Genomic DNA, 19704 nt, shown 5'->3' on the forward strand with positions numbered 1-19704 from the left:
GTAACTTTTAATGAAAATGAACTGATAATTTATTTTAGCAACTGCATGTCGTGAACGCATTGGCTTACACGTGCAACGCGTCAGAGTACAAAAGACCTGCTGTATCAATGTAATATGTAGTGCATTGCAAAAGTATTAGTTTGCGGTAAACTTTTTAGAATTTTGTCGAGTTAAAGACAAAAACACGTCCCAATAAATGAATACCCCTTTTTCGGGGTACAAATGTACAAACTCAGGTTTTCGTCCATTTTTCTTCACAAAATATACAGAATGGAGATTGTCTGTGAGCTTCAATTTATAACTTGCGCCACAAATAAATTCTTGATTAGATTCAGATCCATACTTTGACTTTTCCATTTCAACATATGCCTGGCCTTTCTGATTCAGTGGATGGCGATGTATTGGTTTGCAGTTCTGCTATGCCCTTGCAAATGCTGGATTGCACAGTGCACTCAATGCTTTATCCATTGTTTTTGAACAATGTTATTCACGATACTGCCAAAGATATTCCCTCACCCAGGTAAATCATTTCAGGTGCTCAGATCATTCACATATATCCAACATCTAGGCATGCAGACTGCTACTACCTAAGTTTGTAAAACAATTAGTCACTTTCAGAAATCTGATGTTATCTGTGCAATAAATGTCATGGTTTTGCAGATGCCAGGAGAACAGCTCTTGCCAGAGTTGTTTCAGTGAAACACGCCGCTTTGCACAAAATGCAAATTGTAGCTTTGAACAGTTGTACATTCAGTTAGGACAGCGTGGATATTTTTATTCCAAAATGTGCTTTTACAGTTCTAATGGCATATAATTCAGATTACAACAGGTGGTTTTAAAAAGTAGTAGAAATGTGTTTTTACAATGTTAAACCTCTTTGCTAATAATATTGGTTATTGTAAAATATACCTGAAAGCAACAATACTCAGTAAAAAATATATAATTTTCCTGTTGCCTCTGAACCTTTCAGATGTTGTTTGGGAAATGGGACAATTGTTGTCCATGTGTTAATATAGAAGAAACTTTTGTTATTCAACTTCAGCTCATGAAAGTTTAATGAAAAAGTTTTAATTAAGCAGTCTATAAATTGAAGTGAAATTCTTGCATTTCCAAACAGTGCTTGTCAGGTAGATGTATTTAAGCTCATGTTGCACTGTAAAAACTGACAATGAGTGACTTTTTTTTTGTAACTCGTGATGGCATGGCCTCACGTAGAATGACAAGATCATTTTGTCAATAAAATTACATTAATCTGTAAGCTAATAATTTAGATTGAATTATTTACATTATGTCTTAATGTGTATTAGTCCCATTTAAGAGAAAGATAAGATTCCTGCTGCTTGAGTTTGGTTTAGATTCACTGAGCAGAGAACTGCAGCCCTGCTCACTTTCTGTTACTTCTTTTGCTTTTATTAATAGTTGTGTAACTGAAAGGGATGGTCAGCTGCCTGCAAACACAAGGCCAGCAGTCTCTGCGTGTCTGTGTGTCGGTGTGTGTGAGTTTGCGCATGTGTGTGTGTGTGTGTGTGTGTGTGTGTGCGTGCTGTCCTCTTTTTGCTTTGGGTGCTTGACTGGATATTTGCCAAGACATAGAATAAAACTCCCACACGAACAGACTTTGTTAAAACAAGTATGAATTTATTCTTTCAAGAACATGTCTTTTTCTTTTACAGTAAAAATAAATAACAAGTCAGTGTTTAATATATTAATGACTATTTCTCTCTTCAGATACAAAACATAAAACATGCAGACTGTCAAACTAACAAAGGAAACTTTGGGGGGAAATGGTATAACTGGCACTTTGGTCATCTGAAAGTGACGTAATGGTCACTAGAGAGCACCCGGGCTCAGTTTGACCTCCTCTAGGAGACTTACTAAACAGCAAGATAGCACTGAATATTTCCCACAGGCTTTCCTCATTGTGGCGAGAAATATCAAAGGAGTGAAGAGCACCAGCTCTCTGATTGCATCTGTCTGCATGTGTGAAGATTTCTAACATCACCACCTACTCTTTCACTCCTACTACATCCTGGCCTTCCCCTGATAACCTTCGTTGAAGAATCTCTTCCACTACCTTTGAGGGATCGAGATGGTTTGAAATAAAGAGTGTAAAATGAGGTGAGCAGAGAGAGGAAATAAAGGCATCGTTGTACATCAGCATCGCCTTTGTTCCCTCAGTGTGGATGCCTATATTTGGAAACTTCCTGCTTCAGCTTTAACTCTTTCTGCTTCTTGATCAAAATGTCTTTCAGCCTCAGAATCCCCTGCTGAACTTGACTTTTTTGGAAAGCCTAATCTCCGCCAGCTGCAAGGGAGTCTTAAATTACTGGCTCCGGATTCCTGTGTTGCTCTCTTAGTTTGCTCACAAAAAGCATCCAATTTACACCTCGTCTGTCCGTTTGGCGCAACCCCTTGGTGAGTCAGTGAAGTGCTAAATCTAGTGACGTATTTGCCTTTGCAGAGTTGCCAACTTGTGAATCCATTCATTGCCTTTGATGCAACTCACAGATGCCTGTCATAGCCAGCGCTGCCCATGTGACTGTGTGGTCAGTTCTTTAGGTCCACAAGCTCTTTAGTCACGGTTTTGTCACCCAACAGCAATCTGCTACTTTTGTTTGTATCTTATATTTTTTGCTTTACCATATTCTCTCCCACATTCATATTGCTTCAAAATCACCAACGGCCCACAAAAAGAAAAACCGTTCCAGTTAGAAGATATTCATCAAAGAGAGGCATGATGCAGGAAATATCCAGTATATCTTTTATATCAAGATCATTCATTGGCATTCAAGTTAACAATCATCACACATTATATCAATATGTCACAGAAAGACATCCAAAATCAAAAATCTCCAGCTTTCCGAAAGAAAGCATTCTCTCCATGTGGTTGTCGCTAAACAACACCATATTTACAGAGGGTGGCGAATGGAGGACTACAGGTGAACCAGATTTATTACTTATCTCCTGCAGGTTGCTGCTTCTACTGCCAGCACTGACCTTCTTCTCCCACTCTTATTGCTGCTCAAACGCTCTCCCTCCCTTCCGTCTGCTGTCCCTGTCATCTTGGATTCCCCTCTGTCGTCTTTGTCTTCACAGTATTTTTGTGCTCCTATCTCTTCCCTGCTTCACTGTGCATGGTGCTCTGTCAAGTAGAGGCACAAGCCTTCACAGTTTTCCTGGATCCAAATGAAAAGTGATTGTGCTGGACCACAAAGTCAGCCTGAACACTCGCACAACACAAACCTATTTACATGACACTTTAAGTGGTTACAGTAGTGTAATTACTGTACACTGTTTCTAACAGTAATCGTAGTATTCATAGCAGCCAGGTAGCTGGATGCAGTAATAGCACTAGTAGTATTGACTAAAGTTGAGGTGACAGAATTGACAACATCGTACACAACTGCTATCAAATTGCCTTCTTACTGGTGATGGACTCAGCCCTCGTAGCCCTGCTCACAGGGAGTCGCAATGCAGGTAAGGCACAGAAAGCCATACCTGGTGATCATTGTAGATGATTGTAGATGAAGAACTCTTAGCAGCCCTGAATAAGTGTTAAGCCCTATAGGTGGTAGATTAAGAATCTAGCCATTCCCCCAATCTCCCATGCTGTTCCTTGAGGAATACCTGACAGCAGAGTGGGCAAAGGGGGTATAAAGAGTCTAACAGGGTTCCTTCAGCCTCTAAAACAGGCTGGAAGGGAAGGGGTGTGGCACTAAGAGTTCAATTCAGCCAAATAGTAGGTGGAGGCAGATGGTGAACACAGAGAGGGCTAGTAGAGAGAGTAAAGAGGGTGAGGATGATCTGGGAGGAGAGGAAGATGGAGGCAAATCAAACTCAGGTGGACATTCGAGCTCAAAGCACCGCACTGAGACACCTGGTTCTTCATTGCCGTAGTTTGCCCAGTACTCTTCAGGGTCAAGTTTGGGCAGAGCCAGCTCTTCATCCGCCAATTCATACTTGACCACCGAAGTGGTTGTAGAAGGACCTTTTCCATACAAGCCAGCCTTGACAGTCTCTGATGACTTCTCAAAGATGCCTTTTGTGGAGGACTGGGGCTTGTTTTTGTGGAACCACCAGCGGGTCTTGGTGCTGAAGGTGGTGGTGGTGGAGCCAGCAATGGAGCCAGGGTCAGGCAGGGGGCAGAGGGCGAAGTCCATCTCTCGGAGGAAGCGGAGATCCTGGCCACGGCGAATGGAAGGAGAGGCACAGATCACCTCGGATGATGAGACGCGGGCCTCACGGAACCACTCCCACAGGGCACGGGCCTCACAGCCGCAGGACCAGGGGTTGGCATTGAGGCGGAGGAACTCGATGCCCTGGGTGTCCCTCAGGGTCTGGCTTGGCAGCTCGGCCAGGGAGTTGTTGAAGAGGAAAAGCATCGTCAAGCGGCCCAGGTCGCGGAAGGCGCGGCGGTTCACCTGACGGATTCGGTTGTCATGGAGGAGAAGCCGGTCGAGGTTGACCAGGCCACGGAACACGTTCTCTGAGAGGGTTCGGATCCGGTTGCCATGGAGAAACAGCTGGCTCAGGTTGATGAGGTCAGAAAAGATGTCATCTTGCAGGAAGTGAAGGTTGTTTTCCTGAAAACCAAGAAAAGAAGATAAGCAAAAAAAAAAAAAGAACTCACCGTATCTGATCTGGAATGTGGGTAGCACGTGCACAGTGTGGGCAGCTGCATGTGTATGTGAATCAGAAATGTGAGAGCAGCAATGTGTCTCTAGCGCCCCTACCTGCAGGTAGAGGAACTGTAGGCTGTAAAGCTTGTGGAAGATGTCATGGGGCAGGGCAGTGAGCCGGCAGCGGTGCATGTGGAGGCTCTGGAGCTTCTCAAGGCCGCGGAAAGCTCCACCCTCAAGCCTGTGAAGTCCGGGGTTGTCTCCCAGATCCAACTCCTCCAAGTCCCTCAGCTCACTGAAAGCACCTGCCTCAATCCAAGTGATGTTGTTGGAGAACAGCCACAGAACCTACAAGAAGACGTATAAAAATCTTGAGCTATTTTTTTTCTTTAGATTTAAATGCTGGGAAAATAAAATACAATTAAAACACGTTTTGAAACTTTTTTTTTCCCCCTCCTACCTGAGTTCCGAAGCCAAAAGAGCCAACTCTGAGCTCCGTAATCCGGTTGTTCTGGAGGAACACGCGCTGGGACTCGTACGGCACTCCCACGGGGACGGCGGTGAAGTTCTGCGCCTGGCAGCTCACAGTCATGGGCGTCGGGTAACACACGCAGTGGTGCGGACACGCCGACGCCGGATTTGGCTTGCCGAGGATCAGCCAGACCACCAGCCAGAGGGAGAGACCGTCTGGAGGAGAGACAGAGAAGAGAAAGAGGTGAGAGCAGTCCGTGGTGCTGAATTCATCCTCTTTTATCCAGTGCAAATAGGATGGACGGTTCTGACGTTAAAGCAACTGCACTCATTTGAAATATGTGTTTAATTCTCCAGTTTCAATAAAGAGCTTGAATACACGGAAACTTCAGCTAAAAGTTACAGTTTCCAAAAGAATACACACCTCGGAGTTATGCCTATGACACTTACGCACTCGCTCTGACCATTACGCACCACATGGCCACAAAACCGCTCAGTCAAAACACAACATTGAATTCTGAGACTTTAGTAAAATTCGTTTCTACTTCTACCAATACGAAAAACGTGCAATTATAAATGAGACGGAAATTATTAATGGGAAATTCATCTGTGGTTCTGAATAGTAAAACGTTCATCATCCATCCATTTTCTCTGCTTATAATATACATCACAGAAATCACATATATTTTCATATAAAACTTAATGCATTCATGCACAATTTTTATCATAGAGCAAACACGTTTCAACTCCAAGTACAATCCAAATGTCCCCAGCCAAAGACGGAAAAGGAACTTACTTCTGCAGTTGCGCATGATGGAGCTTCGTCGGCTCCGAGAAATAGAAGAGTTGTCCATCCTGAACCAAAGCCCAAAGCGAGTTAGCCTGAGAGGGCGAAGTAAAGCCTTGCTATCTCCGCTGATGCTCTGGTTCCCGAGTCGGAGCGACTGAGAGTGTGCCGGCTGATGGCCACCACTGTCCCATATATACTCCAGCATGCCGTAGTTGCCTACGGCAGTGGGCACCGTGGAATCTCCTACGTCACTGCTCGGGGGTCATGAATGAATGAGGGCGGCGAGAAAACGGAAAGGGGAGGGGCCGACCGCGAGGGGATTCTCGAGAAGAGCTTCTACGCGCGTAAAAGGCTGGTTGGAGACGTGCGCTCAGGACTGGGTGGAGGAGATTTTCTCGACGCACATTGGTGATGGCAGAGAGAAGGAAGGGTGGGAGCATGTGTGTGTTTGTGTGTGTGTTTGTGTGTGTGTTTGTGTAAGAAGAAGATGAGGGAGGCGGGAGCAAGCCAATAAGGCACGGTGCCCGGTAATGATGACTGGGCTTTGTGGAGGAGCGGAGGATGGGTAGCAGAGGCTTGTTTCCTGGCTTGCGTTCACAGAGACTGTTATGGTCTGCTTCCGGCGCGCTGCGCCCAGACAGAGTGATACAAAGAAGAAGAAAAAACACTCCTATAGATGGTTCTGTCCGAGGGAAGGAGGATGCCCCCGAGTTATGATTAAGCCACAAGATAGCGAGTCACACCAAACAACCGCAATTGAAGAGAATTTTGTTGTGCTTAACTGCGGCATGCGCAGTCATCCTGTTTGTGGTTTAATTATAGTGCTGACATAATTACTGATGATGGAGCTCTGGAATGGCACCTACCTTAACAAGGAAGGAATGGACACTTGGAAGGTGTCAGTGTCTAATGCCAAGTGTCAGTCAAATTCTGACATATATGAAATAGAAATGCTCATTCCCATTCAAGTTTTTCCATATTGTGTCACATTATCGCCACATAACTCACTCAATTTTATTGGGATTTTTTTTTAATTATTTTATTATACTGATCGATAAAAAAATAGTGTATAGAGTAAAACTCTGATCCACCTAATAACATACAGTGCAACCAAATATCTCTTCACATCACAGCTGGTAAACATAATTAGCATATGTGTAAAATACTCTCAGTATAAATGCAGCTGTTCTACGAATAACTCACAACGGGCTTGAACAAACAGTGGCCTAACACTCAGAACATGGCACAGCCCATCGCCAAGCAACATGTGGTCATCCAACATAGCTGAAAGCCCCACAATGAGAGCACTAACCAGGGAAGCATCCAAGGGGACTTTTGTGATTCTAGAGGACTTGCTGAGAACCACAGATCAGGTGGAAAATTAGTCAGGTTATTTTTTTTTTCATAAATTAATTCTTTATGAAAAAGAGGCAAAAAAAAAGAAGAAGAAAAAGCCAGTATCCAACAAAAACAAGAAGTCTTGTTGCAGTTTGCCACAAGCCATGTAGGAGATGTGTAAAAAGGAGTTCCAGTCAGATGAGACTTATTCAAATTTATTTCAGCCAACATGCAAAATTAGTTTTATATTTGTACATCACCATTCAGCAACAAGGCATTTCAAAGTGCTTTACATCATAAAAACACAAAAATACAAAGTCATAGGACACACCGTCAACAACAACTTGAATACTTGTTAAGTATACAGCCAGAGCCATATAGCTTAGATTAAAGTATATTCTTATTTTAGGATGGTTAAGTCAAAGTCCAGCATTATTAAGTTGAGAATCTTTTTAAAAACTTTTTAAAAAATCTCTTTCCAGAGGTTCGCCACCAACAAAACTTGATCAGTTCTGAAAAGAAGAAAGGCTGAAAACTTCAGTCTCTAAAAGTGCAAAAGCATGATTAGACAAAAACATATTTAAATATGGTTCCTGATTTTCAGCTGTAATTAGAGTCAAATCCAGTTCTACAACATAACAGGTAAATATAAATGCACAACACAGTTTAGATATTATTTATGTGAAGAAAAGAAAACTTTAATTTGATTTTCCCACCATGTCAAAATCTGAAAATAGTTCAGAGGGTAAAGATGCTTTTGCAAGGGGCTACCTGTTTTTACAGATTTATTTTGTATTATTCAGTCTGGAGTTATTTCACCATCCATATAATTGGCAAAAAAAGTTTGCACACTTAATAGTGCTCGCGTTCTCATTTAAACCAGGAAGACAGAGCACATCACCCCACTTCTAAAGTTCTTACACTGGCTCCCTTAGCTCAGAGAATAGACTAAAATACTGTTGTTAGTTAATAAATCACTGAACGACTTAGCACCACAATACATTAAAGACCTGCTGTTGTTGTATCAACCTTCCAGACCTCTCAGGTCTTCTGGTTTTGTTCTGCTCTGCATCCCCAGAACCAGAACCAAACATGAAGAAGCAGCATTCAGCTTCTATGCACCACAAATATGGAACAAACTTCCAGAAAACTGAAAAACAGCTAAAACACCGAGTGCCTTTAAATCTAGACTAAAAACCCACTTGTTTAGAAATGATTTTGAAACATAATCAAGGACTAAATTAACGATGGCACTTGACTAAATGTAATGTTTCAATTGTTGCCTGTGTGTATTATGACTTTGTGTTTTTATGGTGTGAAGCACTTTGAAATCCCTTGTTGCTGCAATGTGCTATACAAATAAAATTTGATTTGAATTGATTTGATTTAGAATGGAGTAACCAGGGGTTTATTTTTGATTTCAGAAAGTAATTTTAGCAAAGAAAAAAAAAGTTGTCACGGTGACATAGATGCAAGCGATGGCATGTCACTGTTGGTTTTCAATCACAAGCAGTGACAGCTTGAGAGTCACAGCTGAACAGACTTGAAGTGGCGTCCACATTAAGGCATCTGTTGTGTTTTGTCGTCTTTTTGCTTTCCGGAGTCAGTACTTGCCATTTTTTTCTCTCCTCGTTTTGAATGAGATTACCAGTATTTGAAACGGTGTGATAAAAGCTGAGAAACAGGCCATAATAACTGAGATTACTTTTGCTAGACAAGACTGGCTGACATTTCTATGTAAAATAAGTGAGTTCTGATTCAACCTCCCTGAACCAATATTTTGTAGAACAATTATTTCACTGTAGTTTATGTCTATGCAAAGCGTTCTGCATTAGCAAACTAAATTGTTTGCTTTTTTTTCCTATGCAAATTAGCTTCGTTTGTCAGATAAGACGAAGAGCTTGTGTGCACAGCAGCTTTCAAGTTCTGGTTATGTTCAGGTTTACTATACAGCTGGAAGGCGTGCCTCAGCCCCAAAGCAAGTTGTTTTTAGTTTTTTTGTTTGTTTTTTTGCTCAATTTGTTGTTTATATTTTTCTGTCCCTGGTGAGAAAAAGAATTCCCAAAGTATAATGCTGCCACCACCATATTTAATTGTTGGGCTGATGTTTTCAAGAAGCGCTGCAGTGCTCAGTCTTCACCAAAAGACGTTTTGCATTAAGAGAAAAGAAAAAGAAATCAATTTTGGTATGTTCTGAGCAGAAAAACGATCTTCTATATGTTTGCTGTTGAGATGATATTTGTTGGAGCCTTTGCCATACTCACTCATGTGTATTGAATAAGTTAGGTTATTTGATTAAAAATAAGCAAATGTAAAATTTACCCTCTACTTATCAAGTTTGCACTGACTATAAGATCCTAATATGAGAAATTATAATATGTTAGTTTAACAGGAAAAATACAAAAAATGTGTGCTGCATTGTTAAACCTTTTTACATTCCTAAAATATGACACAGTTTACATTGAACTGCAAAGTGGTTTTATTTTATTTATTTATTTTCTTTTTTATTTGTCACAGCCTAAAAGTAACAAAAATGTGAAAACCTTCGAAGTAAAACAGCATTGCATTCTCAGTATCAAATCTAACAGCTTATGAATGTTTAGAAAATGTATTTCTTATTTTCTGTTTATTCCTGATGAGTTTAGGTTATTGGGGCTTCATAGATGAAAGACAGGTGTTGGTATGAAAATATTTTATGTGAAAGGCCTACATGAACTACAGCGTAATTCAAAATTGAAAAATAAAATTTTCTTTACCTATATTTATCCAAAAGTATTTAGATTCTGAACTGACCAGCGGTCAATGCTTAATGTAATCAAGTCTTAGCTTATTTAACCCCAGTTATAATCTTCCTTAATAAAGTCTGTGTTCAAAAATGAGCTCCAACCTCCTGCTGTACTAAAAGATTTTTCGTGTTTCTACTTTTATAACCCACAAAAAGAATTCAATAAACTCTGTAGCTTTATCATGAATGTAGCTTGTCTTCTGAAATAGTGATTAAAGTTGCTTAAACTTCTCTACACTATTACAAAATGCTTGGAGTAATTATTCATTATTTTTTAGCCTGGGACTCCTGTCTGCATAAATCTCTGCAGACAATTCTACGTTTGTAGAAAGGTTTCTAAAGAGCGTGTTTTGTTTTTTTTGTTTGTTTTGTTTTTTTTTAATTGTCTTTCATGGAATGAATACAAGAAAAAATAAAAAGAGAACCATTTACATCACTGATTAGAGTGAAGTCGCAAGAGATGCAGTGGAGTAGGTCAGAGATGACCTTGGGAAATAATTCCACCTCTTTTTTTTTATCTCTCATTGATGGTGAACAAGGAGGACGGGCTGCTCAGACTCGAGCCTTGAGGATGCAGACAACAGAAGTGCAGCCATTCATAGAAACTCACAGGAGGGCCAGCAGATGAGTGAGTGGTGGTGGATGGAGTCACTCTGTGAGTGTGTGGAGCCTGTGCACGGCTGCATGCAGTACGCACACACTCACACACAGAGCTGACACAGTCTGCAGTTCTTTCTGTGCCAACAGAGCCACAGGAATAATAAACAGATGAGTAATTATAGGGGATCCATCACACCACACCCTTCTGTGTTATTGTTCCCTCACACCTCCTGCTTCTGGACTAAAGGTTCTGGTGCCCACTGCCTGTCCAGGGGCCAAAACCTCACTTGGCGTTCCCTTTACACACACCCACAGAACCTGCTGTGATTAAATGCGGTGTGATAATTTGTGTTTGCACGCCTGCCCGCTGTGGTAAACTTTGTCTAAATGCCACCGCGGCCCAACAGTAAGTCAGCGTTGTGCCAGTCTCCCACACAGCAGGTTCGCAGTGCCGTGTGGGCGCAAGTCTCCTCTGTCGGTGTGATTATTACTACGTCGTGTTTGTGCATTCCCCACACAAAAACAAAACGCGGCTTCCCCGGGCCGGCGCCCACTCTTTCACATCTGCCAGCCCCGTCTATCTGTCCGTGTGCGTGTCTGTCTGTCCGTTTTGGATCCACGTGTCATTTTTCCTGGGCTCCGGTCCACTGCTACCTTACCAACCGCTGAGTGCGTCACTGCACCTACTAACATGGCACGCTGACATCTTTTGCACTCTGTGGCGCTAAGAACCCTGAAAAAAGCTGCCAATCACTCGGTCTGTCCTAATGAGCCTCCATGATCCTCTGCTGCAGGTGTGACCGAGCGTCTGAGCGCGGCGTTACATAGGTGATGTGATGGTAGCGGATCAGAGAGGGTGTGAGCGAGGGTGACGGAACACCAGGCTGAAGGTGTTTCTGTTTTCAAAGAACATGGGTGAAAAAAAAAATATCCCTCATGCATATTCAGTAATTTCATTCATTTAAATGTTCAAAGACTTTAAGCTGACCGGCTGAAATTTCTCTTTTAGGGAAAAGGACCGTGCAGTCTGGGAAAATAGCCATGCTTTGGCTGTTGTGGAGGTTTGCTCATATAAAGTCAGCTGCAGCTACATTGGAATGTTTTATGAAACGCAAAGCAAAAGGTCAAAATTGTATTTAATTTGAATGTGAATAGTCCATAATTGGTCATAGAAAGGTTCAATGCTCAAAGTTTGTTACGTTTAAACTCTGTGAATATGTGTTGCGTATCCCAGGGTAACTTGAGGATAAAAGTGAGACTCTTTAGCGTCACAGAGAATGAACTGTAATGATTGGCTAATCTCAGCACCACTGCTCTCCATTGGCTGGATTCCACAACACAGCTCTCGCATCGTCCAAAAGGCTGATTAGTTGATCAGCCTTTAGTTGACTAGTTGATAAAGTCTTGCTTTATGTCATTTCTGATTTATCTGGTCTGGGTTCAAGTCCAATACAAGACCAGCCATCAGTTGTAAAGTCTCATTGAAGCGTTTGACATTTTGTCAGCATTCATTGAGATGAAACAGATTTTATGAGAAACTTGTGAAACGTATGTGATTCTGATAACCAGCTAGTGTAGATGGTTTATGATATTACATTTCTTTAATGTACTTGATTAGTTGCCACATACCAAATATTTCCTGTTCGCAGCATTTCTGTAGAGTAACAGGAATTGTAGGAATTGTACGATTCAAGACACATTAACTAGTCATATGCGATAATTAAGTTAAGTGAGTAAGTATATATATATATATATATATATGTATATATGTGTGTGTGTGTGTGTGTGTGTGTGTGTGTGTGTGTGTGTGTGTGGGTGTGTGTGTGTGTGTGTGGATATAACCTAACCTGATTGGTTAGGTTATATCCTAACCAATCAGATGTTAGGATATATGGGATCTAAGCCCTTTTAAAACAAATGATCTTGATACTGTCACAAACACTTAATTGCGTATTTATTAATTAATCACTAATGCAAATATTTAATTATTTATTCAAGTATCTGTTTATGATAGTTTTACACCTGACAGGTTTTAGCTAAATCTTTTCAAGATGACAAAGGTTCAGTCATTTTTATCTCTTAACTTTGCAGCGTCCTTTAACAAGGGTCATCCACAGAAGATTCAATTAAATTTCTGCATGCGCTTGCTCTGCAGGTGAACTTTTTTGGCCACCTTTGGTTCACGTTAATGAGGCAGAGAATGTGAGTGCGTGTTCAAAGACATCTCCTGGAAAAAAAAAAAAAAAGCTTTTATGTCCATGAGCAGCTTAAAAACCAGCGAGACCACGATGCCTCAGAAAAAGAGCATCAGAAAATCAAACACAGTAAAGAAGCAGAACATGTACTAACTGTAAGTGACTCAGCATGAGTTGTTTTGAAGCAAACTAGCAAACTGCTCACTGTGATGATCATCTCATCAGTCACGAGCATTCTCAGAGACACCAGAATCTTTCTGTCCAGTAATCACAGACAAAGACGCCGGCGCTATTCTTCCTCGTCTTGCTCAGCTCCTCTCTCCTACATCTTGCTTCTCTTTGTCTTCCAGAGCTCCCTCCCTTTTTTTTTTTTATTGTTTTGTTTTTTTTGTTTGCCAGTGTTTTTCATTTGTTTGGCGCCTTGGCGTCACCGCTTCCGCTTAACCATAAACTGCTGGTGTCTTTCCACACATTGGCGCAAGTTCTGTCACACAATGATGTGTTGTCAGTTCTCCTTCTTATAAGGAAACTGCTCTCCGGCTTCGGAAATACGGCCAGCATCTGTTTCCTTTTGTTTTTTGAAAAGTCCCCCCAATATCTTTACAAACAGCTGCTTTAATTTGTAAGTGATTTCTTGTTTGTTTTTTAATCGTTTCACGGATGAGTCAAACTTTTGTTTTTGAGAGAAAGTCGTCAGGGTGTTGTAAAGCCTCTCTCAATTTAGTTGTCCCTGTCTTTATACATGGTGATAGAGATGAAAATCAGATTTTGTTGTGGCAAAATAAAAAAGAAAAGAAACTTTGAGATATACTATAACGAATTCAGACCCAATTCTTGTTTGTGAAAACTATTAAAGTTGTATGCAGTAGAATCCTTGGAAAAGAATGAGTCAAATAAATATTAAAAGCTTAAAATTTTGTATAAATGATGAGTACATGCAAACATGTGATGACATTTATTTTTTCAATTTTATTACTTCTGCTTGAGATAATGCACTGTCTGAACAAAAACATGTTTATTTAACAAATAAAACTGGTACAAGCCTGCTGTTGGATAGTTGCTGCTGTCTTCCAGCTCGCAACAAGTGATGCAATGAGTAGCTTCTCATTTCTTAAACAACCATCTCAAAAGACACATCCAGTGGTTGTGGAAAAGAATGAAATATTTGGCATCAAACTTAGAAAATATCTAAGGGGATTACAGAAACTACTAAACATGTGATAAAAACTGTCCAACACATTATTATTAAAATAGAAGGAAAATGGGGAGCCATAATTTTTGACAAAAAAAAAAAGACCAAATTATCCCATCAGTGGATTATTCTCTCCCAGATAACATGAGAATACTCTCATGTTATCTGGGAGAAAGAGGACAATGGCAGCGTCACCAGGCTCAATCTGTGAAGGAGTGGTTCACAGATATTTAGACATCATTTTCACACATGGATTGGCCACCACAGAGTCTGGGCCTTTTCCCAGTGGGACTCTCCCATTATCAATAAGAGAGCTTGGTGAAAAACTAATCCATCACTGGTTGGGAATAAATCTTGTGATGTTGCAGAAGCTTATCGAAGCAATGCCCCAGTGAATGTGTGCTGTACTCAAAGCTAAAATAAAATATTGCAGTGAAATACTTTTTTTTTTTTTTTTTGTGGTGGCAATGTTTTTTGGCTGTGGAGCAAAGAATCATGCCGAACGACGACACCGTGATTGCGCTTTTTAGTGTGTGCAACTTCTAAGTCTTATCTATTTTCGTTTCTGAAGGAACAATTGTATAAGGCTCAACCATATATGTTCATGCATTCAGATCAATAGAGTCCACTCTCCTTCCTCCTCTTCGGCCTCCTCCATTCCTCTTGCAGCACACTTCTTTAGAGCTGCTCTGTGTATCCTGTCTTTCTCCTGAATTGCATCCTTCAAACAAACATAGAGGGCTAAAAACTGAGAAAAAAATATTCATAGAGTTATATACTGTAATAGAATGAAGTATAAATGCCTGAAATAGGCATGTTTCAGTATGTAAGCATAACAAATATAGATCAATATATTTAATTTATTAGTTGTCATTCACAAAATCCAGTTATTCCCATCTGTTAGTCGCAAGTCAGCATATGTTCATGTCCTCAATACCCCATAAAGGATGTATTTATTTTTCTCATGTTTTTTTTATTATTATTATTATTATTATTCAATGTGCTTAAAACCTGGCATTTCATATGTGTGCCTGCCACAGTATTCAATCTGTTTCTGCACAAAAAAAGACAAATGTCACCCAGGCTTGTCCTTCCAGGTTTGGGGGTGACTGGTGCGTATCTGCAGCAGATCTGATTTTAAAGATATTAATAAATACATCTCTGATATTCCGTTGCTTGTTATTGTGGGATTTTGCAAATAGAAATAATTTTGGTAATTTCAACTGACCTAAAAAGAGAGAAGGCTGGTCTGATTTAACTTCAGACAGTGGGGGGGGGAACTGTCTTTTTATTCAGTATGAGCAAATACCTGGTGTCAACTGTACATTTTGTGCATCAATTGTTCACTTAGCATCTCTGAAACTTTGCATTTTGACTAATTGTTTGTTTAATAAACAGTGGCTTATCTGTGTTTTGTAAACTTGAGATTAGAGTTAGATAATGTCAAAACTTGATAAAGACCAGATTATTTTTTTTTGTTAATATCTTACAACTAACAGAATGTGACATATATTTGTTTTTGTTTTTTTTAAATCCCAGCTGAGATTTTGCATCATTAACTAAATTATGTTGACAGTGACAGTCATTGGTTAACAAATCCATATTGGTCATTAATCTCTCAATTTATCCTAAAGTCTACAGTCCAGTAGTTCTGGTTCTGCTGTTTTTGTCTTCCTTGTCAAATTTATATTTATCATGAGAAGTAAAAATAAAAATGCATCAGCTGCATTTAATTTTTCACGCTCCGGACAAAAAATACGGTTGAAAACGTAATAGAGGGACAAGGGTGGGTAGGTTTTCCTTGGTTTTTAGAAAATGCAATCCTGCTGATTTAGAAAACAAGAAATAACAATAATCTATCCATCCTTTATATTTTTGAAACAGTTTGACACGGATTGTCTTTAAAGGGATCGTGGGTTAAGACAATGTTTTTTCAATAATCTCTGTTTACTATTATTCAGCAGTTTAAAGTTGCAGTGCTGACAAAGTTTCCCCCATCATCATTCCAGGGTATGAAATAAATCTGTTCTGTCACCATGAAGCCAATATTGATGTTTTGAGCAGCCTTCATAGAAGCACTGATGGAAACAGTCTCTGTAGATATTACAACCTTTATTGTTTCTGTCATTTCCCAACAGGTAAACAAACTACCTACTTTATTTCTAGATTAGTTGCATCTTGGGGGGAAAAAAAGAGAGAGAGTCTCTTAAAGAGCAAATACAGCTATGAAACATGTGGGAGCATCAAATTCAAAGTCTTAAATGTGAAAACATCATCATATTAAAGGTTGGGGAGATGCTGGAAGAATGGATTATGATGGCCATCCTTCACAACTGCATTTTCTTCCATAAGGGGAGATAAACTTGTTAAAATGTTTAAGACTCTGCCAGCTTTTTTTGTAGTTTAATGCCAATGTGATGAAGGTTTTAGCAACGCATTTAGAAGTAGTTGGTACATTAACGCAGATTTGGCTGGTCCCGTCCAACAGGATCTGTTCCCCAAACCGTGAGCAGATGATGTTCTCTGTATTTTTTTTTTATATGAAGAGTTTATTCTGATTTACATGTAACCACCATGAATCCCTCTGGGATTCGAACCATAACTTTTCTTTTTTTTTCATATTATTTTGGCTTCAACAACCAAAGATCACAGCACAACTTTTCAAATGTATATTTATAGTGAACCCTCTGGTGACAAATCACAAGCACAGCAGAAAAAGCAGTGACTGACTTTCATCTCTTGGCCTCGTGAATGCACAGGCTCCCGTTTTGTTTTCCTTTGAGGTGAGCTTCGTCTGCAGACAGATGGGGGTCCAATAAGCATGTGTTTGATCAAGGTCAGTCCTCAGGGGTGGGGTCCAGCCTGGGCAGGGCATTTCCTCTGAGCTTAATTTCATTTTATCCTCTGATGTATTTCATTGTTTTTGATTTGCTCTGTTGTTGTCGTGTTTCCATCTGTCTCTCTGGTCGGCTCTGTTCAATTTGCTGAAGGTCTCCTGGCATTGCTGTGAGCTTTATTCTTTTGTCAATTTCTCAGATGTCCTGAACACCTTTTGATCGCATTGTTTTTTATATATATATTAATTGCAGCTCATTAAAAATTATGAGAGAGAGAGAGAGAGAGAGAGAGAGAGAGAGAGAGAGAGAGAGAGAGAGAAAAGGCGGGGTAAAATTGTGATTTTGGCCTCCAGGAGCCTTTAACCCTTTCATACATGAATTATGATCCTTTGTGTCAGGATTTTTTTAATATATTTTCTTAAGGCGTAAAAAAAGGTAGGAAAAAAAATGTTGCAAAACATTTTTTTTATTTTATTTTATTTATTTAGGTGATCAATTGTAATTTTCTTCAAATACGAAGTTAACAAAAATAATTTCTTGCATTTGCAGCTGATGGCCAGTAGTTGATGGTGTATTTTATGATGCATTAGTGTCCACTTCAGCCGTCTGTGTGCATTTATATCATAAAAATCCACAAGAAGCACAAGAAAATGGCTTTTAGCCAGCTGTCCACTGTAGTGACCGCTATGCATGAAAGGGTTAAGATGACATTAAAACGTGACTGATTAAACTGTTGCTGCTGCCAGCACCACATTGTTATGAAACAAATTATTTAAACCGATTTTAATTAACTGTTATTGTCCTTTGGTTAAGTATATTTCGCAAAAGGAACTTTCTTTCAAGATTTTTTTTTTCCATTCTTTAGAGTGCAAAAAGCTTTTCCAGGGACATGATAAGTTCTCTTATGATGAGTTAATATATACCTTGGGATTGACTGATAATTTTAATTTAAATTACCCAGCAGTTAAGGATTTGTGCTCACACTGTTTCAATTAACCATAATAACAGACTGTAGAATATCATCCACAGACAGAGAAAGTAAAAAAAAAAACGAACAGTATTCAGCCAGGCGTACAGGATGTGATCTGTTTAATAATATATTTCAGTAATTGTGTTTACAAAGAGTCCTGTCCTCGGTTTCTCACTTCTTTGCAACTGCAGCCAAACATAAAGTGTGTTCATGTAAGCAGGGAGATTCAAAACTCAAATTAATCATCCATCAAGCTCTTTTTAATCTATGAAGGACGAAATAACACGAGTGATGAATTTCAAGGTATAGCTAATTTATTTACAGAAAAAATGTGGGATCTTTAAGAATGTATCTGCAAAAACTGTCTGCACATTTATTTGTGTTTTTTTTTTTTTCCTTCTAGGAGCAAACAGAAATAGTAAAAAAAAAATTCAACGTCCTGTTTAGCCTAACGCTGCCATGGTGCAGGAAGCAATGCTTTATTCAGCCACTGTCAATGCTGTCAAACCATTGTCGGCATTTGCAAGTACAATATTTTTACCCTGACATCGCTGTCACCTTGTGCAGTCAACACCAGCATTGGCCAATATGAGGACTGCCAGATATAACCTCAGGTATTCATATCTGAGCTAAATTCTTATCTGAGGCTTAATAAGGTGGGTGTCAGTATAGAAGCTGGGAAAATAATCTACACGCATACACACGCTGCACACACTGCGCACACACACTGTCTCAGCAGCTTTTAACCAAGAAGCTGAGTTTGCGTTAGCGCTGCAAAGTTGCAACCACCTTATGTGGATTTTTACATGCATCAAAAAGTTAACAAATATGTCAAACAAAATGTATCACATTTAACACTGTATAAAAATAAACTCATATAGTTATGAGGTGAGCTATATGCTGCTATCAAACAAATTGAGACAATTTTGCTGAGTTTTAATGTCACAATGCTCAGTTGAAATTTATGAAAATCATCATTAAAATTAGTAAAGTTGTAGTTACAAAAAATGTTAAAACCTTTACATAGACTTTCTTTTGTGATGTTTGCAGCCTGTATGAAGAACTTTTTTTTAGATATATATACAGCATCCTAAAGATGCTTAGTAAGCCTTTACATTAATGATGCATTTGTTGTAGTAGCATTAGCTGAAACTAAAAATATTGCTGCAGCTCTCAAACAAAGACATTTTGGACATTTTTCACCACATCATTCTCTCCAGGATTTCAAAGCAGTGGTGGAGGGCAACCTGTTAAATAAATAGATGCAAAAGACATGAACATACTGTAGGAGCTGTACTGAGATGGTTCAAATTAAAGTGTATTCAAATATTAGAATAGCCCAATCAAAAGAATCAGTGGCAGGATTTGGAGTGGGGTTCAGACTCTATCCAACCTGAATGAGCTATTTTTTTTTGTTTTGTTTTGTTTTGTTTTGTTTTTTTTTTCAGGAACAAAGGGCGGAAAGTTTTGTCTCTAAATGTTGCACATTAGTTAGAGACAAACCCTGAAAGTCATTTAGCTGTAAGTTTACAAAAAGGTGGCTCCACACAGCATTGATTCAGGGAGACTGAATATAAAGGTTTGTTGCACATTTTTATTTACAAAAAATTGAAACGCGATAATAATTAATAATGATGCATGATTCTCTTTACTACTGTGTGCTACTTTGCTAAGCAATTCCCAATGAAATACAAGTAAGTTTGTGGGCATAACGTGCAGCTTGACAAAACTCCAGAGACAAACCTGATTTCATTTTTTTGTTATGTAAGCTGGTGAAAAAGAGAAAAGCACACAAACAAGCCTCACAGTTTCACGGTCATTGTGGTCAGTGTCCATTATCTTCGCCTTATTCAGGATTCAGATGCTTTTATTGGACCCCGTGTCTTTGGAAAGCATTCAGCTATGTG

General features: G+C 39.5%; 1 protein-coding gene across 1 annotated transcript; it reads right to left on the reverse strand.

Annotated features, from left to right (window-relative positions):
* Nucleotides 1-2232: 2232 nt before the first annotated feature.
* rtn4rl2a (reticulon 4 receptor-like 2 a) lies at nt 2233-6100 on the reverse strand. The gene is made up of 4 exons (XM_007544410.2): nt 5887-6100; nt 5080-5306; nt 4734-4967; nt 2233-4583 (listed from the first exon to the last, which is right to left on the reverse strand). The coding sequence occupies exons 1-4, from the start codon at nt 6083-6085 to the stop codon at nt 3729-3731; spliced, it is 1515 nt and encodes a 504-aa protein (XP_007544472.2). The 5' UTR covers nt 6086-6100; the 3' UTR covers nt 2233-3728.
* Nucleotides 6101-19704: the final 13604 nt, after the last annotated feature.

Source organism: Poecilia formosa, unplaced genomic scaffold, assembly GCF_000485575.1.
Source record: "Poecilia formosa unplaced genomic scaffold, Poecilia_formosa-5.1.2 Scaffold11, whole genome shotgun sequence".
NCBI lineage: Eukaryota > Metazoa > Chordata > Actinopteri > Cyprinodontiformes > Poeciliidae > Poecilia > Poecilia formosa.